We start from the raw sequence: 25640 nt of genomic DNA on the forward strand, positions 1-25640 counted from the left end.
TAGTTCTATCTGTCCTGGAACTCTCTCTGTAGACCAGGCTGGCCTGGAACTCACAGAGATCCACCTGCTTCTGCCTCCTGAGTGCTGGGATCAAAGGCCTGTGCCACCATGCCTTGTTTGTATTTTTAAATCTTCAACTCGAGTGTGTGTGTGTGTGTGTGTGTGTGTGTGTGTGTGTGTGTGTGTGTGTCTGAGTCTGAGCATGCATATGCCACACATGTTTGGGTGCCCATGGAGACTAGAGGGGCCTTAGGTCCTGTTGCTAAAATTCCTTCCCTAGGGGAGACATAAGCAACATCCTCCTCTTACTGCCCTAACAGCAAACTGAGACAGGACTCCACCAAAGTTCACTCTGGACATCCAGTGAATTTATCAGATTTTCTTACAGAGCCATAGATGAGTGGTCACCTGTGGGTGTGAAAGCTCCTTCCCTAAAAGGCCACACCAGAAAGTCTTCACCCAGCAGGGATGAGGGCTCTCCCACAGCCACATAGATAGAACTCTCTCTACTAGTCTTCTGGGCCAATATCCTCCAGCCCTTTCCCAAGGTTGCATCTTGTTAGGACATAGTCGCATTCAACAGGTGGTAGGGGGATGAATACACCCATGGGGTCTCCTGACACTCCCCCCCCATCCCTGTAATAGCAGATATGAATAGTCACCAACCCAGCTACAATTTCTGCAAGCTGGAATGGCGGAATACCTCAAGATGGGGGTTGTTTGGCTCAGAGGACACAGATTCCCTGGGACTAGTGTTAAGGTGCTTGTGGGAACCAAAACCCAGTGCTCTGGAAGAGCAACGAGTGTTCTTAACCCTTGAGCCGTCTCTCTAGCCTCATGTATGTTTACACATGTGCACATATGAGAGTGTGCCGGTGCATGCCTGCAGGACATCTGGTGTCTCATGCTCCCTGTCTTACTTTTTTTAAGACTCTCACTGAAACTGTAGCTACTGGGCTGCTTGATCAATGAGCTCCAGCAAGCCACCTATCTACCCTCCTTTCAACCCCAGAGTTACAGCATGTGCAACCATGCCGTTCTTTTTACACCGTCACTGTGTGTTTCAATCCCAGTTTGTCCTATTCACACTCCATGTGTGATACAGCCTCAGGTGACTAAGTAGATCCTTAGTGGACAGAGAAGGGTTGGAATGAGAAAGGTAGAATTTGAGGCTGAGCAACATGTGCTCAGTGAGCGGGAGGGCCTAGGCTCACTTCCCCACATGTGAACTCTGTCAGGGATGTATAGGCACACTAAAGGTCAGTACTCTATGACAAATGTGTCTTCTCTGTTCCTCTCTGTCCTCAACATGCACAGCAGCTCTAGCAGTACTAAGGGCCCAGGAAGTATGCTTCATGCTGGAAAGGGAATTCCCAGGGACAGCAGCCCACCTCACTCCCACACCCCAACCCAGGGGAAGCCCAAAGCTAGTGAGATCGTTAGGCAGCCCCCCTCCCTGCTTGCATGGCCCCTCCCTGAGGCTGGTCTGGTCGGGAAATGTTTGGTCTTTAACATAGATTCTAAGTCTTAGAAGGACATCATTTCTTTCCCCACAATTCCTTTTCATAATGTCCATACCTTAAGTGCCAGACATAAAATGTTTTCATTTCATAATAATTGTAACCAAAGTCACCAATATCTCAGATTTTCTAGGAAGTAAATTTTGAACACTATCTATTTCGGTCCAAAAACCAGGATCATCCTATTGCTTCTATAGGGAAACAGTTGGGAGAGTCACAACCAGTGCCTGCCAATGGGTGCCACCAACTCCTGCAACTTGAACTTGATTTTTTTTACAAATGGTCCCAGGACAATCGCCCCTGCTATGTGGCAATAGAGAAGTATCTACGCAGCCTCCTAAGTCCACCCGATATCTAAGGAGCAAGAAGAGACTTTAAGTTGCCTAAAGCTTTCCAAGGATAGTTTTGGCAGACCGATAAAGGTACTAAGAAATGGGACAGTACCCTGGAGGAGTGTGTATCAGCCCTTGGGATACCAGCCAGATGCTGGTACACACGCAGTAGGGAGACAATGGCCTTTCTGTTACTGCTCAGATGTGCTTGTCACATTCTTTAATCGCCAACGGAAACTATTTATTTTCAAGGTCTAGGCCTGTCTGAAGTGAGATGAGGCAGAGCTGTATGTAGCAGAGGGCTGGGCTTCCACAGCGACTGCAGGAAAACCTCCCACTGTGCCCCCGGGCCGGGCCCCTTCTCTCGGGAAGGACAGCAGAAGACAGTAGGGGACAGGAAGGGGCGCTGCGGGCTGAGTCACCCACGCGTCCCTGGCTGTCAGTCTCCTAGCACCCCGGCCTCCTAGCAGGTAGAAACGCCCCCTCCCGCGGTTCGCGCGGCTGGGAAGGAGGGGCTGGGCTCCGAGCGCCCGCCCCTCCATCTATCACATGGCCGGAGAGTCACAAAAACAACAGCTTTGGCCAAGACCGTGACTTCAGAAAGGGAACCCAGGGCCCTCGCCGCCAACCCCCTCCCCATGGAGGACAGTTTTCTGGAATCGTTCGGGAGGTTGAGCCTCCAACAGCGGCGGCAGCAGCAGCCGCCTCCTCGGCCGCCGCCCGCGCGGGGGCCACCTCCGCGTCGCCACAGCTTTAGGAAACACCTCTACCTCCTGCGCGGCCTCCCGGGCTCGGGGAAAACCACGCTGGCCAGGTAATGACAGCGGCCTGGCGCCCACGCGCGCCCCTGCCCCGAGCGGCTCCGCGCGCCGCCCCTGCCCTTGCCCCGCGCGCCCGAGACCTTTGCCGCTCGCCGGCCCGGGAGGACGGACCTCGGCACTGCGCCTTGCGCAAAACCCCAGACGCCACCGGCCCTTCCCCGCCGCGCCCGGCCTTGTACCCGCCGGCGGGCCGAGGTAGCCTTCGGCCCCCAGCCCCGGGTCGGGGAGGCCCGCGGGGACTGCTCTTCGGGAAAACCTGGTGGCGACTGCAGAGAAACAAACCCGCTCCCCGCCCGCTGGTGCGCAAGCAGCCGCCACGGTGCGTCAACAGGCGCTGTCACCGGAGCGAGTTCGGGGGTCCGGGGCTGGGGGCGGGGGAGGGGGCACGCGGCGATGGCCCGGGTCCGCTTTGAGATCTGGTGGATCGGCGCAGCCTGCGTCTGCTTTGGCCGCTGCGAAGGCGCGCAGGTGCTCTGGGGAGGGGGGCTGGCGGCGCCACCACCGATCGTCACTGACAGCCTCTCCGCGGGCGCCCAAATTCGTTCACTTGCGAATTGCGTAAGCGGCCCTCCTGGTGCCGGGTCAGCGGGAACTGCGCGGGCTTGCAGCCTGCTGCACCTTGCTAGGCCCACCGCTCCAGCCTGAACGCCCTCCACTCCCTGCCCTGCACTTGGTGTTCCAGCAACGTTGGACTTTTTCTCTCCTTGCTGTGCTTGATGGTGCTGGTCCTCCTGCCTGGCTTGCCCACCGCCACCCTTTGCCCGACTGATTGCACTAGTCTTTAAAAACCGGTTCTGTTACCTCCCCTCGCAGCTGCCTCACCCTGCCGTAGAAGCCACTCTTCTCAGCGCCTTGGCTCCTGTTTACATCTCTGTGACTGCGCTTAGTTTTGCACAGGATTGGTTTTTCCTTCTGTGAGATACTCGAAGATAGGGGCCATGTCTTAACCCTCCGTGAACATTATCTGGCACACACTAGTCGATAGAAGCAGGCACTTGCCTGCCACCTGTGAGCTTTCCATCTCATCAGATAAGGCTAGCCATAGGACCCTGGAACCGCTGAAGAATCAAGGTGGCCTACGGTCACATGCTGATTTCCATGGCATCAGGTAGTGATCATAGCGGGAGGAGGGCCTGAGTCTTGGATGTGAATGAAGAGGAAAATGAGATGGCCTATAAGGTGCTGACATTTGTAAACGGGTTCTAGTTGGTTTGTGAAGTATAAGCATCCAGCCATGAAATTGCTACCTTTGCAAATTTTAAAGGGATGCGTGACTTGTACAGTGGCCACCCTGGTACCCCTTTCTGAGACACACTTCTCTAGGTCCTTTTGGGAGACTCCTGGCTAGTGGCAGGAGTGGGTGATGTGGAGAGCCTCCTTGGAAAACCCGGCACAGCTTTTTTTTTTTTTTTTTTTTTTTTTTTGCTTTTTGGTGTTTCAGTTTTTTGTTTGTTTGTTTGATTGTTTGGTGGTACAGCAATTCACGGTGGGTACATCTGTTACCAGACGTTTCCAGTATGCCGAAATCTTGTTCGATTTCACTTTCACTTTGCCAGCCTGTAAACCATCACACACTGAAAGTAAGAGAAGGAAGTTACTCCTTTGGCCAAGTCATCTCTAAACTAGTTGAGAAAGGAAGAAATGTAGTGTGGGGATTAGAGATGAGAAAGACACTGGGAAGCCAGGGCCTTGGCTGGGGTGGTCTTAAAGGTTCCTTTCTGTCTCTAATTTTCTACGTGTTTAATATTTGAATTCCTGCTTGACATCTGACTAAACAGAAGATACCGGACAAGAGAATATCTCATTAAACCCCTGTAGGGACAGATGTGGTGAGCCCTGGCCTGGAAGAGGGACACCTGCTGTAAATGCCCCTTGTTGCCTCTGTGGTGACTAAGAGGTGATTAAGTTAGAGGATTTTATGGGGATCCTTCCTGTTGTCAGACCTAAAAGTGATAGCCTGGGAGTCAACTTACAGCTTCATATCCAAGCTCTGCCACTCGCTGCCTTCACCAACGTCCAGCATGCCTCAGTTCCCTTTCCTCTTCAGTGGGGGACGCTGGCTCTTCCTGCCTTGCAGGGGTTTGTAAAGATAGAATCAGTGAGGATGCCCCCTGAAACTTTAAGGTGGTAGTTATGTAAATTTTAGGTGTAGTTACTAGACAGGTGCAGGAGAGGCTGAGATGAACTCCATTTATGGAGGCAAAGCCTGGCTGTGCCATGGAGGAGGCTCCCACAGTGCTGGGGTGCTGGGCACTGTCGGCCTTAGGGCTCAGGAGACTTGCATGCTTCCAGATGGGTTGTAGATTATAAAGTTCAGTGGGGTGAGTTGTAGCCCAGAGTAAGATGAACTGTTCAGGAAGTCACAGCCTGGCCTCCTCCAACCATGTTTTACAGGGCAAGGAGAGAGGAGAATATACAATAAAATATACTTGTGTAGAAAATAGAAAACTGTAAGGTTATTGTTATGTATTTGCTAGATTCTGAGAGTCCCTTTCTCTACATGTTTTCCACACTTTCTATAATGAACATGTATTTCTTAAATCAGACTAATAAAACTTTTTTCCTTAACATTGGAGGAAGTTAGTTTTTGCAAATATGAGCTTATTTTTTCCTGATTAACTTTTATATCTCATTTGACTAAATAATAAAAATCTCTTTTAAAAATAGGATCTGTTTTGTCTTTCAAGTCAATGTTATATTCTAGAATATTCACCTATGTCTTTTCATATGTCTAAGTGGTTGGAAATTGGGAAATATCTTTCTGAATTTGTTGGATTTCTTCTTTTGTTTTTAAATTAGACTTTATTTATTTATTTATTTGAGACAGAGTCTCTCTGTGTAACCACTCTGGCTGTCTAGAATTCACTTTGTAGACCAGGCTGACCTCGAACTCTTCATGATCCACCTGCCTCTGCCTCCTGAGTGCTGGGATTAAAGGCGTGTGCCCCCCCACACTTAAATTGGATTATATTTGGTTTAAAATTTTTAACCACATTGTAGTACTCTAGCCAGTGCACTCTCTAAATGTGTATTAGTACCTGAGTTCAGTTAAGTATCATCTGGGGAGACGTGGTTATTACTGACTGTGACTAAGGAAATGCTTGGACAAGCGTGCGGGTACAGAGGAATGTTCATCAGGAATTTTTTGTGACAGAAAAAATGCCAGAAAACTTAAGTACTAAATATAAAATATTAAATAGCAAATACAAAAGTAGATTGGAGTATGAGTCACACAGTCCCTGATGGAAACAAAGATGTGTATTTGACCTGTAGATGTGTTCTTTCCTGTCTTAAAGATACACACAAGCCTGGGCATGTGGCTTAGTGGATACAGAGTATGCACAAAGCCCAGCATCACAGAAACCAGCTGTGGCAGTGCACACCTGTCATCCCAGCACTTGGGAAGTAGAGTCAGAAGGATCAGGAGTCTAAGGTCATCTTTGGCTACATAGCAAGTTCAAGACCAGCCTGGGATACATGAGATCCTGTCTCAAAAATTAAAAAAAAAATAATAAGAAAGGTACACACAAATACACATATCCCATTTTATACTCAAGGAAAAGATCTGTATAGATTCTTAGGAAAACAAAGTTTGTGAAATGATAAGTACCCACCCATAGGTGTTGACCTTTAGTAGTGGGATCATAGACTTCCTGAATCTGTTTTTTTAGTTTTCAACAATAATTGTTTGTTGCTTGGTAACTTAAAGAAAAATAGTTTAAAGATATGTATGTATGATTGCTTTGCCTTCATGTATGTATGTTACCACACGTGTGCCTGATGCTCAGAGAAGCCAGAACAAGGCACTACATCTTCCAGAACAGAGTTAAGGACGGTTATGAACCATCATGTGGGTGCTGGGAGCTGAACGTGGGCCCTCTGAAGAGCAACAAGTATTGTAACCTCTGAGCCATCTCTCCAGCCTGCTTGGCAACTTTTAAAAGGAAATCAAGACACAGTTGAGTAGAAGGTTTGCTTAATAACCTGGCTAACTATATCACTCTGTCAATGAATGTCTTTCAAGGGTTAATTTCCAATTGGACATTGCCTAGGAAACTCACTTATGAGGAGACAAACTTTTAACAACAATGACATTTTATCTCAAATCTTTTTTTTTCCTTAAAAAGATTTATTATGTGTATATCATTCTGCCTGCATGTATGCCTGCAGGCCAGAAGAGGGCAGCAGATCTCATTACAGATGGTTGTGAGCCACCATGTGGTTGCTGGGAATTGAACTCAGGACCTCTGGAAAAGCAGCCAGTGCTCTTAACTGCTGAGCCACCTCTCCAGCCCTTATCTTAACTCTTTAACTCCTGAGATTCTTCTCTAGTAACACAAGCTAACACTCCACAAATCCATTCATTGTGAAGATCATAGGTAGCATAGTAAACAGACACTGTGGGATGTGTGGGTACCAGCTGTGGCCAGTGTTAGTCAACCAATAATCAACGGTGACTGAGACTTATACTCAATAAGGCTACAGAAGGTGCCTATTCCAGATAACAAGTGGAAACAAGTTGACAATTAGCCTTCCATTTTGTCCTGTGGGCAAATAGGGTGGGCTGGAACAGCATATTGGTGCTGCTAGCCTTCAGGGCTAAGGGAGACTGTGCAGAGTGTGAAAGCCAGTTAAGGACAGAGTCCCCCCACATAGGGGTGGTCTTTGTCTTGGCCTTGAATAAGAAGCGGAGCGAGGATGGGAAAGAGCCCATCGATCTACTGGGCTTGACTAAAGCAGCAAATCCACTGGCTAGGTAGGCCCAGGACTCGATCTAGGAGACAACTAGATGTCAGACATGTTGCCCAGGACATGTTGCTCAGCAGGTGTGCTTGCTGGGTAGACCTGACTATCTGGGTTCAATCCCTAGAGCCCACAGAAAGGTAGAGGGAAAGAATTGACTCCACAGGGTCATCTTCCAGTCACAGCAGCCTCTGTGGTACACCATGCCACACGTACGCCACACACACAACGAGTAAAAGACATTTCAAAAAGTCGGGTGGGGAAGCAGAACTAGAGTTCCAGTCCTGAGACCCTTTTTACTTTAGCCTTGTGGTCCAGGACTGCCATCATGACCCAGTCATCTGATGCTACACTTGACTTGTCCTTCAGCCTCAGCTTTCACCTCTTTAAAGGATTCAGATCAGTACAGATGCAGCGATTGTCACTGTATTTCATCACCCTGAACAGAAGCTGTGTGCCCCCTAATGCCTCTCCTTTATCCCTGCAACCTCAGAGTTACCAGGTGTCTCTGTGTTCTTGTTCGTCTAAGGATTCTGTGTGTGGGTCATAAGCATCTGTCCTTTGTCTCAGTTAAGAGTACTGTTTCAAGGTTCATGCTTGTGCCATGTATGAGATCGTCACAATTTTTATGTCTGAATAAAATATTCCATTGTGTGGTTGTACTACTACCGTGCCTTGTGTGAAATGCAATAGGGGTCCTTTTAGTCATTTGTTCGCTCAATTAGCCATGTGTGAAAAATTAAATTTCTTCATTCTTCTGTCAGTTCCATGGATTTTTTTTAAAATTTTTATTTATTTATTTATTTATTTTATTTTGTGTACCTTTACCTTTACCAGTGAAAGCCAGATGGGACAACTTCCCTGTAGTACATGCTGGTCTCTTTGCAATCTTTGTCCCTTAGGTACCATCACAAGTGACTCCTGATGCGTATTCAGTTAGTCTCAAAGACTGCTGCCTAATGACTGTCCTTTCTCCTCCTTCACATCTCCAGACATTTCTCAGGACATGGAAGGGTGCTTTCCTAATAAGATCCAATGACAAGCAGGTAGGGAGAAAGGGATGCTAACATAGAGGCACTGAGAACAGGAACCAGTTTATACATGAGGTATTGGCTCCCAAACTAAAGGAAGACCAGGACAGAAGTTTGCAGCATCCTACTCTGCATATCAAAATATAGTAGTGGGCAGATGCCATCTCAGATCTCTGGTCATTTAGGCCACCTTGGAGAATGGTAACTAATGTTTCAGATTTTTTTATGGTTTTCCTGAATTTTGCTGACCAGGGTCCTTGCATCTGCCCTCTGGCGGGTAGATGATTGGAGGCTGACTGCTTGCTATATGCGTTTTATAAGGAGTAGGAGTTTAAAATGCCATATGGGTTTGTAATCACTCGCTAAAAGGCGTGTTAGGGAAGGTGGCCTCCGTTATATGGGAATCTCATCACCATGTTTCCGGGCACTGCTGGGACCTTGCTGGGAAGACACAGCTGGTGGTAGCATGTAGTACTGCAGGTGTGGTTTGAGGATTGTAGATGATGTTGTATAATGATTGAGAGAAAATGAAAGAGGGCCAGCAAAAGCTAAGGAAGTACACAAGAAGCTCCTCCAGTGTCCTTCTAACTCAAGCCTGAGCTCCCTGCCACCGCTGTCCATCAACACCTGGGCAGAAACCTAGGGCTCCGCCCATGGCAGGGAAGCCACACTGCCAAAGACCTACATCCCCAGGCTTGAGCCAGAGCACAGGAAGTGGGAGGGGCCTGATAACAGTGCTGTAACACCAAGTGTGACAGAAAACCCTCCACACCCTCCCAGCTAGGGGTCTAATTGAGCCTGGATTTGAAGTCTCAGGGTAAGGAAGTTACATTTTACTATTGTCAGTCTTGATAAGAGATGTTCATTCTAATTAAAAATATTACTGAGGGGTTTCTTATTTTGGCTGATGCATTCCAGTGAGAGCTGATTTTAGATTTGAAGTGTTTGTATTTACACCGAGCATGGTGTATCAGAGAGGAATGCCAACTCCCAAGCGGCTAAATCGGCTCACATGATACGATGTTTATGATTCAGCTTAACTTCCTTCCTGGAGCTCCAGTGAAGTCACTTATAAAGGGTGTCTTTCCAGGGCCCGTTGGACTCTAACATTATTTTTTGGTTCCTTCAAGTCATCTGAAATCTGCCTAACCCTGTGGGACTGGGGGAAGCAGTGTGAGGAACAAATGAGCTAGATTCCTAACTCTCCCTTCATAAGACTTCCTTTGCATCTTGTGCGTGGCTTGGGGAGCAAGCTTTCTGTTGCATCAAGGTAAGGATCCGGCAAGAGGAAGGGAGCCATGGAGAAGGGCTCAGCACACAGTGACGAGGTGCTCCCAAGATTTATTCATTTTTATTTTGTGCGGATGTTTGCCGGCATGTCCGCATTGCACCTTATGCATACAGTGCCCACAGAGGCCAGAGGAAGGCTTTAGATGCTCTGGTACTGGAGTTCCAGATGGTTGTGAGCCGCCATGTGGGTGCCGGGAACTGAACTGTGCTCCTCTGCAGGAGCAGATGGTACTCCTCACTGCCGAGCTGTCTCTCATGCCCCAGCCTTGTGGTTTTTATTTCATACATGGGAACGCTGGGGTCGGGACACAGCACACTTATGTGATAGTGAGTTCATGGGGTTGGGACTGTTCAGACACAAATGTTCCTCTGCCACTTCCCACAGTTACTGGGCACCCTGCTGAAGTGTGATTGTAGAGTTGGGGATGCAAGGAGGAGGGGAGGAGGGCCTTCCTCTGCTATCGAAGGGACTCTGCAGTATTTTTAGCGTGAACTCTTTTTGTAAATAGATGCTGTCCCGCCCCCCAACACACACATTCTTTTTAATAGATTGTAAGCTTCATGAGATGTAAGTTCTTCTTGTTTTTTTCTTTTTGTTTCTTTTTTCAAGACAGGGTTTCTTTATGTAACAGCCCTGGCTGTCCTGGAACTCACTTTGTAGACCAGGCTGGCCTCAAACTCACAGAGATCTGCCTGCCTCTGCCTCTCCAGTGCTGGGATTAAAGGTGTGCGCCACCACCACCAGGTGCGATATAAATTATTTTTTTCTTTGTGATGTAAAGTCTTTGAGACAGGAACTACATCTAAGCTAGGTATGTTACATACCTGTAATCCCAGCACTCACTGAGGCTGAGGCAGGAGGATTGCTGTCAATTCAAGGCCAGCCTGGACTACACAGTGAGACCCCGTCTCGACAAACTTTATTTTCTGTCCTGCCTCCGAAGGAAGCCCTGCATCTTGTAGGCATTCATTATAGAGTTGAGTGGATTTGTTAACAAAAGGCAATGCCAGAAATTTCCCCGAGACTCAGCCCAGATGCTACCAGCACTTTTGAGAAAAGAAGGAAGCAAAAAGGGGCTGCTGTGCGGGAGAGTGAGTATGACACAGACGATGCACACTCAGGGTGAAGCTCACACAGGCTATGCCCTCATCCCAAATGCGTGAAAACATCTGCTATGCCAGCCCCTTTATTTGGTATTTATATTAAAAATAGACTTTAAGGCTGGGTGGCTCACACCTTTAATCCTAGCACTCTGTTGGCAGAGGCAGGCAAATCTTAGTGAGTTCGAGGCCAGCCTGGTCTACAGAGCAAGTTCCAGGACAGCCAGGGCTACACAGAGAAACCCTGTCTCAAAACCTACCCCCCCCAAAAAAAAAAAAAGATTTTAAAATTAAGATCAAAGGTGTGGCTGCTGCTGCCTGTAAACAGCAGTCATGTGAGATCCTAGAGTGACCCTTTGCCTGGAGAGCTGTACTCTAAAGGCTGTCCCTGACCTATGACATCTGGAGAAAATACAGGCAAAAACTGTAAGTCTTGACTTCAGTTCTGATTCCTTCCCCCATTTCTGAGAACTGGCAAACACGATTGATGAACAGATTGCAGACACGGGGGCCCAGGTTCCATAGTTAAGCAGATGACAAGCCGTCCACGTGTTGGCTAACAAGAGGAGCTTGTCTAGAGTTAAGTGGGCCCACACTGCCAGTTGATGACAGTGAGGGCTGTGTAGAGATCTGCTGCTGGATTTCAGGAACATGGCCTGCTTTGGAAGGGAGAGATAACGTGTGAACCAGAGGCCAGCCTGGGACTGTTACCAGAGTTCCCTCAGCCTCTGTGGCCTGGTGACACAGTGGAGGTTTCTCAGGAAATGGAAGGCTACTTTTCTAATGATGGAACAAACAAACAAATTAAAATATATATATATATATATATACACATATAGACTATATACACATATAGACTATATATACATATAGACTATATATACATATAGACTATATATATATATATATATATATATATATATATATATATAGTCTAAGTATTTGTTACCTCCTGTGTGCTTGGCATTTATTCTAGATGCTGCAGCTAGAGTGGCAGACACCACACAGAAACCCTTCAGTGAACATGTCTTTTGTCCTGAAGGAATAAAGTAATTTCCTAGAGCATTGATGTTACCATGTAAAGCATTCCGCACAAACAAATAAAACCCCCAAAGCCCTTCCAGAGCCACTGTACTTGAGGTGTGCACCCCAGACACACCCTACATGTGCACATGAGGTCAGCACAGTGCTGGCCCTTCAAGTTTGCTTGTGACACCATGGCAGGCACTCCAGTGTCTGTAGAGAAGAGATTTGCTGTGTTTTATCGTATAGCATTCTGACCTCTGGGTGGGGTCAGAGCCTGGGTTGTAATCCAGGGTACCACCCACTGGCCTGTAATGTGGCCTTAATGCTGCTTATCTTCTTGGTCTAGTTGAGCATTATACAGGAAATCAGAAGCCATTAGAATAGCACTTGGCACACAGCAAGCTTTTAATGATAGTTTTTTTTTTTTTTTTAATCTTGTGGATAATGGAGTGCTACATGTCAGTTGAAGGGAAAGAACTCAGCCTGTTTATCAACATGAACAGACACACATGAAATATGTAATACTCCTCCATCTTTCCGCTCAACAGGTATCTACAGTGTCTACCATATTCAGGCAGTGTTCTGGGTACTTGAGAAGTGCGGGTGGAAAGGAAAAAAAAAAAAAAAAAGAGGTCCTGCCCAGGTAGACTTCATAATGGCAGTAGTGGGGAAATGGTATTCAGGAAAGGGAATTCTGTGGTTTCTGTGGTGTGCAGGGGTAAGGAGTTACCATGAGAGCAGAAGTGAGGCACAGAGGAGACTGGGGGTAGCAGGGTTCAAGCGTGCAACTGGCCCAACTGAGCTACAGAGCAAACATGAGATGGTGTTGACCTGGGCAACCCTAGGTGGAGGGCCTGCAGGGTCACAGCCTTGCCCTCACAGCCTCTGTATTTAACTGTTTATGTTGCAAGGTTCTCTAGGATGCAAAGAGAAAAGGAACAACTCTGAGGAAAAGTGTTGACTGAAAGGCAGAAGGCTAGAAAGGAAAAGGGCCAGGCAGTGACGATGCACACCTTTAATCCCAGCACTCAGGTGGCAGAGGCAGGTGGGTGTTTGTGAGTTCGAGGCCAGCCTGGTCAACAGATCTAGTTTCAGGACACAATGTCTCAAAAAACCCCAGAAGACTGTCACAAAAGCTGCTAATTCCCGGGTGTTTGTGGCAGTGGGCGGGTGTTTGTGGCAGTGGGCGGTTGAAGCTGCAGGTTCAAGGGTTGCTTCCTCTTCCTGTGCTGTGGGATAGGTGTGAAAGGTGGAGCTGCAGGGGTGCTGAGAGGCCCCTATGAATGGTGGCTGCAGAGGGGTGGAGCGGCCAGGGGAGAAATGTGACCAGGGTTCAGTGACAAGACGTCTAAGAAAATCCTCATTAGGGCTGGAGATGGCTCAGCAGCTGAGAGCACTGGCTGCTCTTGCAGAGAACCTGGGTTTAATTCCCAGCACCCACATGGTGGCTCACAACCATCTGGAACTCCAGTCCTAATGGCCCTGAAGCCCTTGTCTGGCTTCCTCACGCACCCGGCAGATGCGGTGCCTAGACATATACAATCACATACACACATCACATACATACACACATCAGTTGTTTCTTTTTTTTCCAATAAGGAAGTGTCATAATAAATCCAGAATGGTAGCTGCAGGCTGAGATACATGCCAGACTGTGGTTGCATGTCGCCAGTATGCGAGACCATGAGATGCGTTCTCTCAGACCTAGAAGAGCTAAGAGGGATGCCACTCAGGCTGGTTCTCTCTAGACCTGAGGTAAAATGCTGGCAGTGCCACTTGAGAACCCTGAACCCTGGCCAGTTATTTAATCTCTCCAAGTGGTAGTTTCCTTATCCGTAACTGGAGGAACCATTATTTACTTCAGGAAAGTGGTACAAAGGTTAAGGAGAGATCATATGCACCAGGGTTTCTGTTTGCTGCTCACTGCTCCAGAAGGGTCACAGGAATCATCATGGAGCAAAAAGATGTGTTCTTAGTTGACGTTGTTCGGACACACTTCTGCATCAAAATAAATTAAAGGTATACATTTTATAAAGGAAATATCCTCAACTACTGAATATAATAAAAACATTAGAAAAGAAGGCAAGAAGATGGATCCAAGCACAGGAATAAGTTCAGGACAGCTCTAATCATACGCAGTCATTTGGGTATGGTGTAGGAAGTGGTTAAGGATGATAGGAAAGGATGAAATACTTAGGCAATGATTTGGGGACAACCAGGACCCTGAGTAGAAAGATAATCAAGTTAGATCTTCAACTGCTACTATATATAAGCAAAATTTTAGATGGCACAAGGAGGAAAATGTAATTATAGACACGTGACATAATCTTGGGGTGAGAAAGACTGTTCTAATGTACCTCAAAGACATGGATTTGAAAATGCAGGATGCTACATGTGACTAGAGTCTATTTATAAACATTTAAACTTTATCATCTAGAGATTACTGTAAACAAAGTTAAAAGGCAATTGTTCTATTGGGAATTGAAATTCAGTAAATTAGCCCTACTGATAAGGAGTCCCTGGTTGACACACCAGAGGAGATGGCCGTGATGGTCATGAAGGGAAAGGTACATTGGCTAGTCATAGGACAATTGTTAGGTAAGTTGTGCTGCGTCCCTGTGAATAAGTGTAAACTATCATGAATTAAAATGTCACAGAAGCCCTGCAATGGTGGCACATGCCTTTAATCACAGCACTCAGGAGGCAGAGGCAGGCGGATCCCCATGAGTTTGACACCAGCCTGGTCCACAGAGTGAGTTCCAGGGCATCTGGGAATATACAGAGGAACCATGTCTCGAAAAACGAACAAACAAACAACAAACAACAAAACAAAACTAACCAAACTAAAAAAGTCATAGAAGAATATTTCATGGGGTGAGAAACAATTTTCTATGAAAAAAAAAAAAAACTTGGTGAAAATTGGTGTGCTTTATATCTCATTCCTGTTTTTAAAACGAAAGATGTGTGGGTATCCAGGCATATACCATGGGAGGCACTCACCAGGCACTTGGAGGCTACCTAGTGGGATGCTGTCTCGGAAAATAAATAAATGAATAAATAAACAAGCAAATAAAATTTGGGCTCAGTAATGGCACTGTGCCACCAAGGCTTAAGGACCTAGTTTGATCCTGGAGGAGGGAGATAAATGACTGCAGGTGTCTTTTGACCTCACCCGTGTACCCATACACACACAATTCATAAATGAAAACTGACCTCACACAGGTTCACATACACACACAATTGATAAATGAAAAGACAACTTAAAGAAAACATACTGGAAAGAAAACCAATGTTAGAAATTATTTTTAGATGGAGAAATATAAGAGCCTATCCTTATTATTTATTTATTTACTTATGACTTTAATGTTTCGACATGTGTCTTTGCTAATTAGAGAAAAAGGAGACTTTTCCTAAACAGAGACAGAGGAGCCAGCCTGAAGGGTACACTAGCTAAACACGGGACAGCTGGACCATTAGAAAGAATAATGAGAGGACTGATGGGAGATGTCATTCTGTAAATATGTTTCTCTTATTGGTCAATGAATAAAGCACTGTTGGCCAATAGGAAAGCAAGATAGGCGGGACTAGGAGACAAGGTGGAGAGAGGAAGTAGTAGGGGGGAGATTGAAGATGGAGAGACTTGAGAGAGACCGCCAGCCCCTCTCTCCCGTAAGATAAAACCAGGTGGAAGTACTAGATTATAGAAATGGGTTAATAATTAAGACAGAGCTAGCCGATAAGAAACAAGTAACTGGCCAACAGAATTATATCTAATACAACATCTCTGTGTGTTATTTGGGGCTGGTGCAGCTGTGGGGCTGGCGGGGAAAAAATACTCTAAGAGGACTGGCTGTAGTGGTGCATACTGATAATCCTAGTACTTGGAAGACAGAGGCAGGAGGGTTTGGCACAAGCGTGAGGCCAGCCTGGTCTGTATATCAAACTTTAGGCCTGTCAGTGTTACCTAGCAAACAAACAAACAAAGTGTAGCATGGGCTGGACAAGGTGGTACCTGCCTGTTATCCCCAAGCTGAGGGGCGGGGCTGAGGCAGAAGGATTATGGATCCAAAAGTAGTGTGAGCTACACAGCAATAAGTAAATTAATAAATATTATGAAAAGAGGAGTGAGAAGGCTCCTTGTAAAAAAATTTTAGCTGAGTGGTAATGGCTCACACCTTTAATCCTAGCACTCCGGAGGCAGAGGTAGGTGGATCTCTGTGAGTTCCAGGCCAGTTTGGTCTACAGAGCAGAATAGCCAGGGATACCCAGAGAAACCCTGTCTTGAAAAAAACCAAACCAAGCCAAAACTACAACAAAATTCTACCTAGAAAATATGAAAAGAGGGGTCTGGAGAGGATGGCTCAAAGGATGGCTGCTCTTCCAGAGGTCCTGAGTTCAATTCCCAGCACCCACATGGTGGCTCACAACCATCTATAATGAAATCTGGAGCCCTTTTCTGGCCTGCAGGTGTACGTGCAGACAGAACACAGTATACATAATAAATAAGTAAATCTTTAAAAAAGGGGGGATATGAAAAGAACTTTAAATGATTCCATGATCCCCATGTAAGACTTGCAGGATCTCAAAGGTGTGGGCTGCCCAGGGAAGGCTGCTGGAAACCAGGACAGCCGAGTGGTCCCCGTTTTGCATTCCCACGTTAGTATCACTAAGTAAGCCAGCGAGCTTGTTTGGTAGTGGAAAGCTTGCTGGTGCTGCTTTGTAGCCATGTCTGCATGAGCACAACAGGCAGGGTGTCATGTGAGGTCAGGAAGCACACCTCTCTCCATACCACCCTTCCAAAGATGTTTAGTCTGACCCAATCTTGAGCAAACAACCAGAAACTCATCTGAACTCTTCCAAAAGGAAATCCATAGAGACATGAGGACAATTATAGATGAAAGACCCCAGTGAGATACAATTACCAAAGGTGCTACTTGAAACAAATGAAAAATACTTTGGTATCTGTAGGAGAAAAAAAAATCTTAAGTATTTAAATGTAAAATGAATTAAAATAATTTTAAATTATGAGACTATGAGAGGAAATTTTGAAATCTTTATACCATAAATTCAAGTAATCTATTTAGGGGGGAGGGTTTCAGTATAGGGTTTCTGTCCTCGAACTCACTCTGCAGAGCAGGCTGGCCTCAAATTCACAGAGATCCACCTGCCTCTGCCTCCTGAGTGCTGGGATTAAAGGCATGTGCCACCACAGCCTGGTAGTTCTTGATGGTTAAATAATTGTGGGAGAATAAGTTATGAAATACAGATTAGTGCCTGAGTTTCTGGAAATTTTAGTGACTGGGAGAGGGGCTGTGAAGGAGGGGAAGCTATTCAGAAGTAATTGTCTATTTTCTCTTCTACTTTGCATTTTATTTTCTCACTTCCCCTAATGCATGAGGCTCCTGACTGTCACAGAAAAGCTAACCCTGAGGCCTTCCCTCATCTCCCTGTGCCGGTGGAGTGATACTTACTGCTCACACTTAAGTTTTACAGTCTAAATGCTGCCACTTAAGCACTTCCGCTTAGCTGGTGTTTTTACTGTCTTGAATTTGCAAGACGTTGCTGTGGCGGTTGGTACTAATTTGACATCTAGGTGAAAGTAGAAAAAAAATATGAAAAGGACAGAGCAAAGGGGGAATCCACTGGCGCCACCCATGTGGGGCACCTCCAACTTCTGTCTGCCAGTTTGCTGGTAGGACTCCAGAGCCCACGGTCAGCTAGCTGTGTTGCAGGAATGGAAAGCTTTTCCTGCCCTGTGGTGGCCTGGGCAGTTTTCCTCAGAGTAAAACATTGCAGTTAAAAAGGGCAGTGATCTTAAGTTGTCTAGAAGGGACTGAGGAGCAAAGGAAGTGTGAAGTGCACACCTTGTCTTAAAGTCTGTTTAGAGAAAACATTAGAAACGGAAACGTGTGTCCGTAGTCCGAAGCACTAAGAGCAAGGCGGGAGTCCTTAAGGGTTACACAGGGAAAGAAAACTCGTACGTGTCTAACATTTACCACAACGAAAGTGCAGTGTAGAGACACCCTGGGCATAACATTCCCTCCTTCTCTCCCACCCCCCCACACGAGGTAAAAGTTTCCTCCACCCGCAAGGTGCAAGTCAAATGTCACCCCCTTTGCAATGTTTTCCCTTGCCAAAATGTTGTTTCTGACCCAAATTTTCTTTGTGTTTGCCGGTACAGCTGGTCCCACATGTGCCACACAAACTGTAGGAGGCCCGGCCCCTCAGCCAGTTCATACATTGTGGAAAGAAACTCCTGTAACTCTGTGCCTTAACACTCCATGTAACACTTGTGGCTGGTAGTTGTCAATCAGGGTTTAATAGGTTGTAACTGACACTAGTCCTTTGATATTGAAATTTACTATCTCGGGCCTGGGGAGATGGCTCAGAGCCCTGGCTGCTCTTGCAGAGGACCTGGGTTTGATCATCAGCACCACACACATGCTGGTACATAACTGCCTATAATTCCAGCTCCTGGAAATCTCTGATACCCTCTGCTGGCCTCCATGGGCACACATGCAGGTGGCACACACAGATATAACGAAAAATAAACAAAAAAGTAAAATATATTTCTACATTTTCTCACAAGTCTCCCAAGGACAATCAGGTTGCTGTTAAAAATCAAGCTATCCGTGGGACTGCCCATGTGTCACCACAACCTGTAACAAAATTCGTTTACTTTGTCATTATTTCCAACTCTGCTGGCAGGACTTCTGAAGAATTCAGGTAGAGATGCTGGTGTGCTGTTTCTGGAATGTTTTACCAGCATTTCAAAGTGGAAGCTCTTACCCTTTCCCCTCTGCCACATCCACTGCAACACCCAAAGAGCCCTATATTGCCATATGCCCAAGCAAGTGCACTGTCCCTGTCCCTGTCCCTGTCCCCGTCATCAGTCTGTGTGGGGTAAGTTGTTAGAATTAACAGTGCTGCTCACATTTGCTAAGCATCTCACCCTTTACAAAGTGCTTTCCCTTGAGCCCTTAGGATTGGTCTCTGTTTTATAATTGAGGAAAGAAGTTTAGACAGACGAGTTCATGATGGCTGGAGTAGAAGCCTGAGGATGAAACCCAGCTCTGTGGCTCCATATTGCTGGAGTAAAACAATCTTACTCCCAGAACTTGGGAGGCAGAGGCTGGAGGATCTCTGAGTTCGAGGCCAGCCTGGTAGTCTATGGAGTGGTCCCAGGACAGCCAGAGCTGTTACACAGAAACTCTGTCTTGAAAAATAGCAAAAAAGATGGGGGAGGGTATAAACTACCTCTATCTCTACTGAGAATAAAACTTAGAAGGCACACAGGGCCTCCGCCTGCTTTTCTGCTTGTGTTTCCCACCTATCACTCTCCACACAGCTGTAGGAGTGGTTTCCAGTTGTGCTGCCGGCATGCATTACCTGGTAACCAGCTTCTGCATCTTCTTTTTAAAAGGAGGCACGGCAGTTTGGTACCAATCCCTTCACTATTTGATTTAATAGCACCTGCCCCCAAATGTAATGCAATCCCAAGTGGAAACCTCTCTTTTGAAATACTTTCCTGCAGAACTCCCCCCTCCCCCTATGTGTCTCGTAAAGGCGCTCTCTGTGATGTTATCGTTTCCTGTGACATTTTCATATTTAAACCCCTGAGTGGTAGAGCTCCGAAGGCACAGGGACACTATTGGGTTCACCTCTCTCCTTCTCTTGTGCTTTTTCCATTGGTTTAGGTTTTGTTAGAACTCAGAGGGTAGCTCACACACATCTCCTTTATCCACATTTCATACCTCAGCAAGAACTAGTTGCTCAGATGGGTCCTTACAGAGATCAGAGCTCCGAGGAATGGGACCCAGGACAGGTAAGAGTTTAGGGGCTAAGGGAAGGGCTGCAGCGTGGGGGCACGGTGCCCGAGGGGAGGTCTGGGAGGGCACTGATGTGCCCTGGAGAGGAGTGGCCCTGGTAACTGATGTCCCTCAGGAAACAGTCGCCATGCCTTCAACTTTGCTTTGGAGTGTCAGTCCATCCTGGATGCTGCACAAGGTGGTGGCCGTGACCAGTGACCTCTTACTTCCAAGGGTTGGCACGTGCACAGCGGCCTCTCAGGCTTCTGCCTCCCGTTGAGGACCGATGACTTTCTGGGATGATTGCTTCTCCTCCTAAGTGGAGTGGGAAATTCAAAACATGGAGATCTCAGAATTATAATCTGCTCGCTGTTAAAGATGGAGAGGAACCATTGTCCCACGACCACGTGTAACGGGGAAATCCCTTTTCCATTTCTCCACTTTGCAGACAGCTGCAGCGTGACTTTCCCAGGGCTCTGATTTTCAGCACCGATGATTTTTTCTTCAGGGAAGATGGTGCCTATGAGTTCAACCCGGACTTCTTGGAGGAAGCTCATGAGTGGAACCAGAAGAGAGGTGACAAATTCCTTTCCAAACTCCCGGGAAACCCTGTTGTACATGTAGATTGTAGCAGCTTCAAAAGGAATGCATTCCATGGAAGGAGCTTTAAGCAAAAGCACCACCATTTTTCTACCCAAGCAGGATGGCAGGGCTTGCCCTTTGTAGTAGATTCCAGCAAAAGGAAACCCCTGAGAATGGTTCTGCACTAGGTAGTGTTGAGCTGTGCAAGGGAGGCCTCCTGCAGTGCAAGTGACAAAATGTGGGTGATGCTCGCTCTGGTGACTGCTGCATGTTGTTCACTGTTGTGTTGCATTGTGTTACAGCAAGGAAAGCAATGCAGAATGGCATATCCCCCATTATTATTGATAACACCAACCTGCACGCCTGGGAGATGAAGCCCTATGCAGTCATGGTAGGAAGAAACATCACTCTGAATTTTCAGTTTGGGGTGTTTTGTGAGAAAGTTGAAACCTGTGTTCTCTTCTCTTTTTCTGGCCTTCCATGATTTCACATTCACTAATGGTAGCTCTCCCAAGGGGCTGGTAAGGTTGCTTTAGGGTTTCTCTGCTCTTCAGTTGCTGAGGGCGTGCTCTTACCTTCAAGGGTCTGAGTCCCCTCTCTCTCTCTCTCCTTCCCTCCTTCCTTTCTCCTTTTTCTTTTCCTTTCTTTTTTTTTCTTTTTCTCTTCTTTTCCTCTTTCCTTTCCTTTTCTTTCTTTCTTTCTCTTTTTTTTTTTTTTTGAGACAGAGCCCTGGCTGTCCTAGAATTCACTATGTAAACCGTAAACCAGGCTGGTCTCGAACTGATAGAGATCTGCCTGCCTCTGCCTCCCTCCTTGTTAGCTTTTCAGTTTGGGCTACTTTCTGTTCAGGGGAGTGAGCATCTGCTGATACTTTCAGGGAGTTACAGACTAGAGAACGTACTAGCAGGGTTATGGGTCCCAGTGAGCCAGGTCTACCTGTTGCAGGCTGGGGATTTCAGTCCTCTATTGCTGAGAGTTCCAGTTCAACAGGCTTTCTTAGTCTATGAACAGACTACTAAGGCAGTAGATTACAAATATCAACACAGAATCAGCTCCATCCTGATCTCTTCAGACATTGTTTGTGTCTTACAAGGACAAGTTTCCATTCCACAAATGGGGCAGAGCAGGAGCAGACAGCTTCTTGAGTTACACATGGCCCCCAGTATGTTGTAACGTCTCCTCCATGGGATTCAAGGCAGTTTAGCTTTAGGATTCTTTCTGCTTTTACGTAGAATAGTATATAGACAGCTGTGCGTCTGTCTATAGATGCTTTCCTGAAATGTCTACTCAAGCCCAGGGTGGAAACTTGGGTGAATACAGACCCTGTATTTCAATTTCAGTTCACATTCAAGGCCATCTGAGACTAGCAGGGCCATGCAGAACTGATGCATGTAGGCATGGCCCAAACCAGCATTAAGGAGCATGTGGCAGTGGCTTCCGGGAAGTCATTTCACTTCTTAGTTTTGGGTATTAGCCACCCAAATGCTGTTAATGAGACGCCTGTCATTAGCGGTTCTTAAGACACAGTGGTTGAATTCTTTTCCAAATAGAATGGACCATCCAAAGGACAAAGAAGAAACTTAGGTATTTAAATGTATTCATTAGTTGATAAATAATAATCTTACACATTCATGGTTACAGTGAGCTGCTTTGGTGGATGTTACAAATGCCATTTTGGTGTGTGATGGGAACACTCAGAATTCTCTGCTGGCTGTTTTGATTTGTATAGTATTAACTGTAACCTCTTATGCTGTAACAACACACCAGACCCTATGCATGCTGCCTCCTTCTGAGGGGGTCCCTCAGCTTAGCTCATTTAATTCTATTTTATAACATGTTGAGCACTAGTGATAACAGAAGGCTGTTTGAATAAAGCGGTCAGCTTATGAATGCAAAGAATGTTTAGCTGTTGACACGAGAGCCTTACTAATCATCTAAACTCACAGAAATAGGGTCCAGGACATTAGGCCTCACATTGCAGAGCAGGGAGAGCTGTGTTTGCAGGAAACACTATATAAAATATGTGGAAATCACTTGGATTTCATAAGTTATGTGGCAGTCTCAGTTACAAATCAAGACGGGAGGAAGTAAATCCACAATGAGCATGGAGATAACTTTAGGAATTCTCCAGACTCATTGCTCACACCTGTGTTTGGGACATTTCACCATGAGGTCAGTGATCTGTCCTAAGGATGCTTAGAGTCATACTAGATAAAACTGACAAACTGTCAGTGAGACATGAGTGGCTAGGTACAGGGACAAAATGCAGTAGATAGATTCGGGGCCTGGATGACTCGTACACCGGGGACATTTGGACATGACTGTGGTGAATGTTAAATGGAGCGCGAACATCTCCAAGCATACATGCCATGTCTTCAATGTTTTATGTACTTTTGAAAAATCAGGCACTTGAGAATAACTATGAAGTTATATTCCGAGAACCCGACACTCGCTGGAAATTCAACGTTCAAGAGTTAGCAAGGTACCTCTTTGTTTTCCTAGTTCCTCATTCTGTATCTTGCTATTTTCAGGTATTTCAGACTGAACAAAAGCATCTTTTCAGGCTGGAAATGGACTGTAGTTTTCAGGCCAGAAATGGTAATTCTTAGAGACTGATGAATTTGGAACTGTTACTGTGAAGGCTTTAGTTTTGAGTCAGATGTCTAATATAATGCTAAGTGCTAACCCTTGGCTTGAACTTGGCCCTTTCAAAGGATGCCCTTACCTTTCTTTATGCTCAGTTGCTTCTTCATTAATGAGCATTGAAAACACTTCCTCTGCATGGAACGCACATGTCAGCGGGTGCTTCTGTGTTAGGCTAAAGCAAGACTTTTGAATGTTAAGCAGAATGTGGCTACAAGTGCTGCTTTGATTTACACAGCAACATGTGTCCAAATAATACTAACTGGTTTTCAATGCATGGCTTCTGATAGTCACACTCCATGTTCCCTGAGGCCAGTGACGGAGCAGAAGCAGAGTATTTAAAGCAAGTCTGTGGTCCACCCCTCAACTGCCTAGTTGTTAAACCTGACATGGTTCATGAACTCTATTCTGTAATTGAAATCTTGGCAATTCCATTTCTAACCACATCCCTAGATGGTATTTGTGCCCTCTAGAACTTAAGGTTGTTTTAGTAAGTGACATTTGATGGTATCAGAGACCAGCTGATGCAAACAGATAATAGATATATGCATGTCACCCAAGGCATATCACTAAACACACAAGTAGTATATCATATGGTGTTTGTTCATGTCAAAATCACAAGAAACAAAGGCTTTTGGAAGCTAGCCCCAGGCTTGTTTTGGGACATACACGAACCAGGAGAGCTTCAGAGGGCCCTCAACAATAGAACATATGCTTTTGTCCAGAGGCAGAGCAGCAGCCATGCAGTGCAGGGTTTGTAATGTAAGCTACGTGTGTGGATAGCCCGCCTTAACTAAACATCTGTGGGGTTTTTCTTCTATGTAGAAGAAACATCCATGGAGTCCCAAGAGAAAAAATACAGCGGATGAAAGAACGGTATGAACACAATGTTACCTTTCACAGTGTCCTTCATGCAGAAAAGCCAAGCAGAGCGAACAGAAACCAGGACAGGAACAGCGCGCCTTCCAGTGGTTCCGGGTACTGGGGCACCTACACAGAGCTCCCCAACCGAAGGGCTCATGGCGGCTTCTCCAACGAGAGCTTCAGAAGAGGTGGCTGTCACCATGGATATTAGCAGTCTGTGCACAGCCACTGCAGTTTTCCTAAAGAAGTTTCTACTTCGATTTTTGGTATTTATTCTTTGTTCAGTTTTAGCCAGAGCTCTAATTCCAGTGTAAATAGCCAAAGCCCAGAAGTTTCTGAACAGAGGTCATTATATTTGTTATGTCCAACAAGCAATGTCGGAGTGTGCCCATGTGGCCTGCCGCTGAAGGCTTTGCTGAGGGCTTGAGGGCCTTTCTCTATGGAAGGAGTTGATTTGAACCTGAAATCTAAGATTATCAGTTAGCTACCCGTAGTCATAAACAAGGTGTTACTGGTACGTTTCTGTGGACTACAGTACCACTGTCTTAGACAGATCCACCTCCAGAGAGCTGGAGAGTGAGGGAGGCGGAGGCAGAGGTGGAGGCAGCTTTGTGCCACAGCTACTCCCATAGTCTGCATCTGGAGACTAGAGCCCTCACTCTAATGGCACTGATTTTCTTTTAGACTTAAAGCACAGAAGGGAATGTTGTCCTTCAAGGTGACATTAGGGGACTTCCTATCTTATTTTAATGACGAGTCATTGTTAGACAAGCCTGTGGACTCTTAGGGACAAAGGCAACTAAGAAGAATCGCTACCATTACAGTCAGACCCTTTGCTCAGCAGGACAAACCCCCTCCCTCTGGCTTGTAGTCTAACTGTAAAATAAACCTGCTTCTGCAAAACGCCAGTTTTAGAGAATCATCAAGTGATTTCTAAAATGATGCCTATAATGTGTAATTAATTAGCAACCTGGATATTTAGGAATGCAAAGCAATGGAGCAGCTAGGGTGTAGGTCATACAAGGAAATGTGAAGTCATGTTCACGGAGGTGAACAGGCTATTTCATGTGGTGTTGACAGTGAACTGTGGAATGCCCCTCAGATCAGCTATGAATTTATGAGTCCAAATTAAATCTCAGCAGGCTGGAATCAGATTCATTTGGTACGAGACCATGACACGACCATGTGGGATATACGCTGTATTTATTTTCTGGCCAACAGCTTCTTTCTAATGTTTTGTGAACTATTACTTTAAGTGTCTTATATAATGGTGCTTTTATGGTTATTAAAATTGTATATGGTATTGCATTTATATTGGGTTTGCCATTGAATTTATTTTTGGCTTAACAACAAAACATTTACCAAAGCCCAAAAACTAATACCATAAAATAACCTTTGCACATATCATAAGCTTATTCACGAATCATTGTTAATAACTAGGAATGAAGTCTGCACATTAGAAGGCCTACTTGCCATTCCATTATCAACACTGTTGAAGTTCACTCAGCATCTTCACAACAATAAGCAATGCATTTCCTTAACATTTCCAAAATTGGTGTCTTAGGAGTAACAGAAAGCTCAGCTGATGAGTAATAGTAAGTTGGTATGAATCTGCCATTCTAACTCTGCTAAATTCGAATGCTTAGCACAACACACAGGAGTCCTGTAGCAATTCACTTAGTTTTCCTGCCTGCCGGGCCCACGGAATTGTGGCTATCAGAGCCTGTATGTGCCTGCAGAATGACTTTGGTATGGATGGCAGAGGGGAGAAATGTCAGAGAGCCCACATGGGATTTCCTTCCTTTGGTTCCGTAACTGCCATTACTGGCTTGCATTACTGTATCTCCACTCCCATCATTTATAGAGTTAGCAGAGTGCT

The 25640-nt window shown here is 45.9% G+C and overlaps 1 protein-coding gene across 1 annotated transcript; it reads left to right on the forward strand.

Moving 5' to 3' along the window:
* The first annotated feature begins 2276 nt into the window (after window positions 1–2276).
* N4bp2l1 (NEDD4 binding protein 2 like 1) lies at window positions 2277–25073 on the forward strand. The gene is made up of 5 exons (XM_051205148.1): window positions 2277–2666; window positions 20121–20248; window positions 20557–20645; window positions 22660–22736; window positions 23723–25073. Exons 1-5 carry the CDS (start codon window positions 2491–2493, stop codon window positions 23970–23972), a joined length of 720 nt encoding a protein of 239 aa, XP_051061105.1. The 5' UTR covers window positions 2277–2490; the 3' UTR covers window positions 23973–25073.
* The last annotated feature ends 567 nt before the right edge of the window (window positions 25074–25640 follow it).

Source organism: Phodopus roborovskii, unplaced genomic scaffold (genome assembly GCF_943737965.1).
Source record: "Phodopus roborovskii unplaced genomic scaffold, PHOROB, whole genome shotgun sequence".
Lineage (NCBI taxonomy): Eukaryota > Metazoa > Chordata > Mammalia > Rodentia > Cricetidae > Phodopus > Phodopus roborovskii.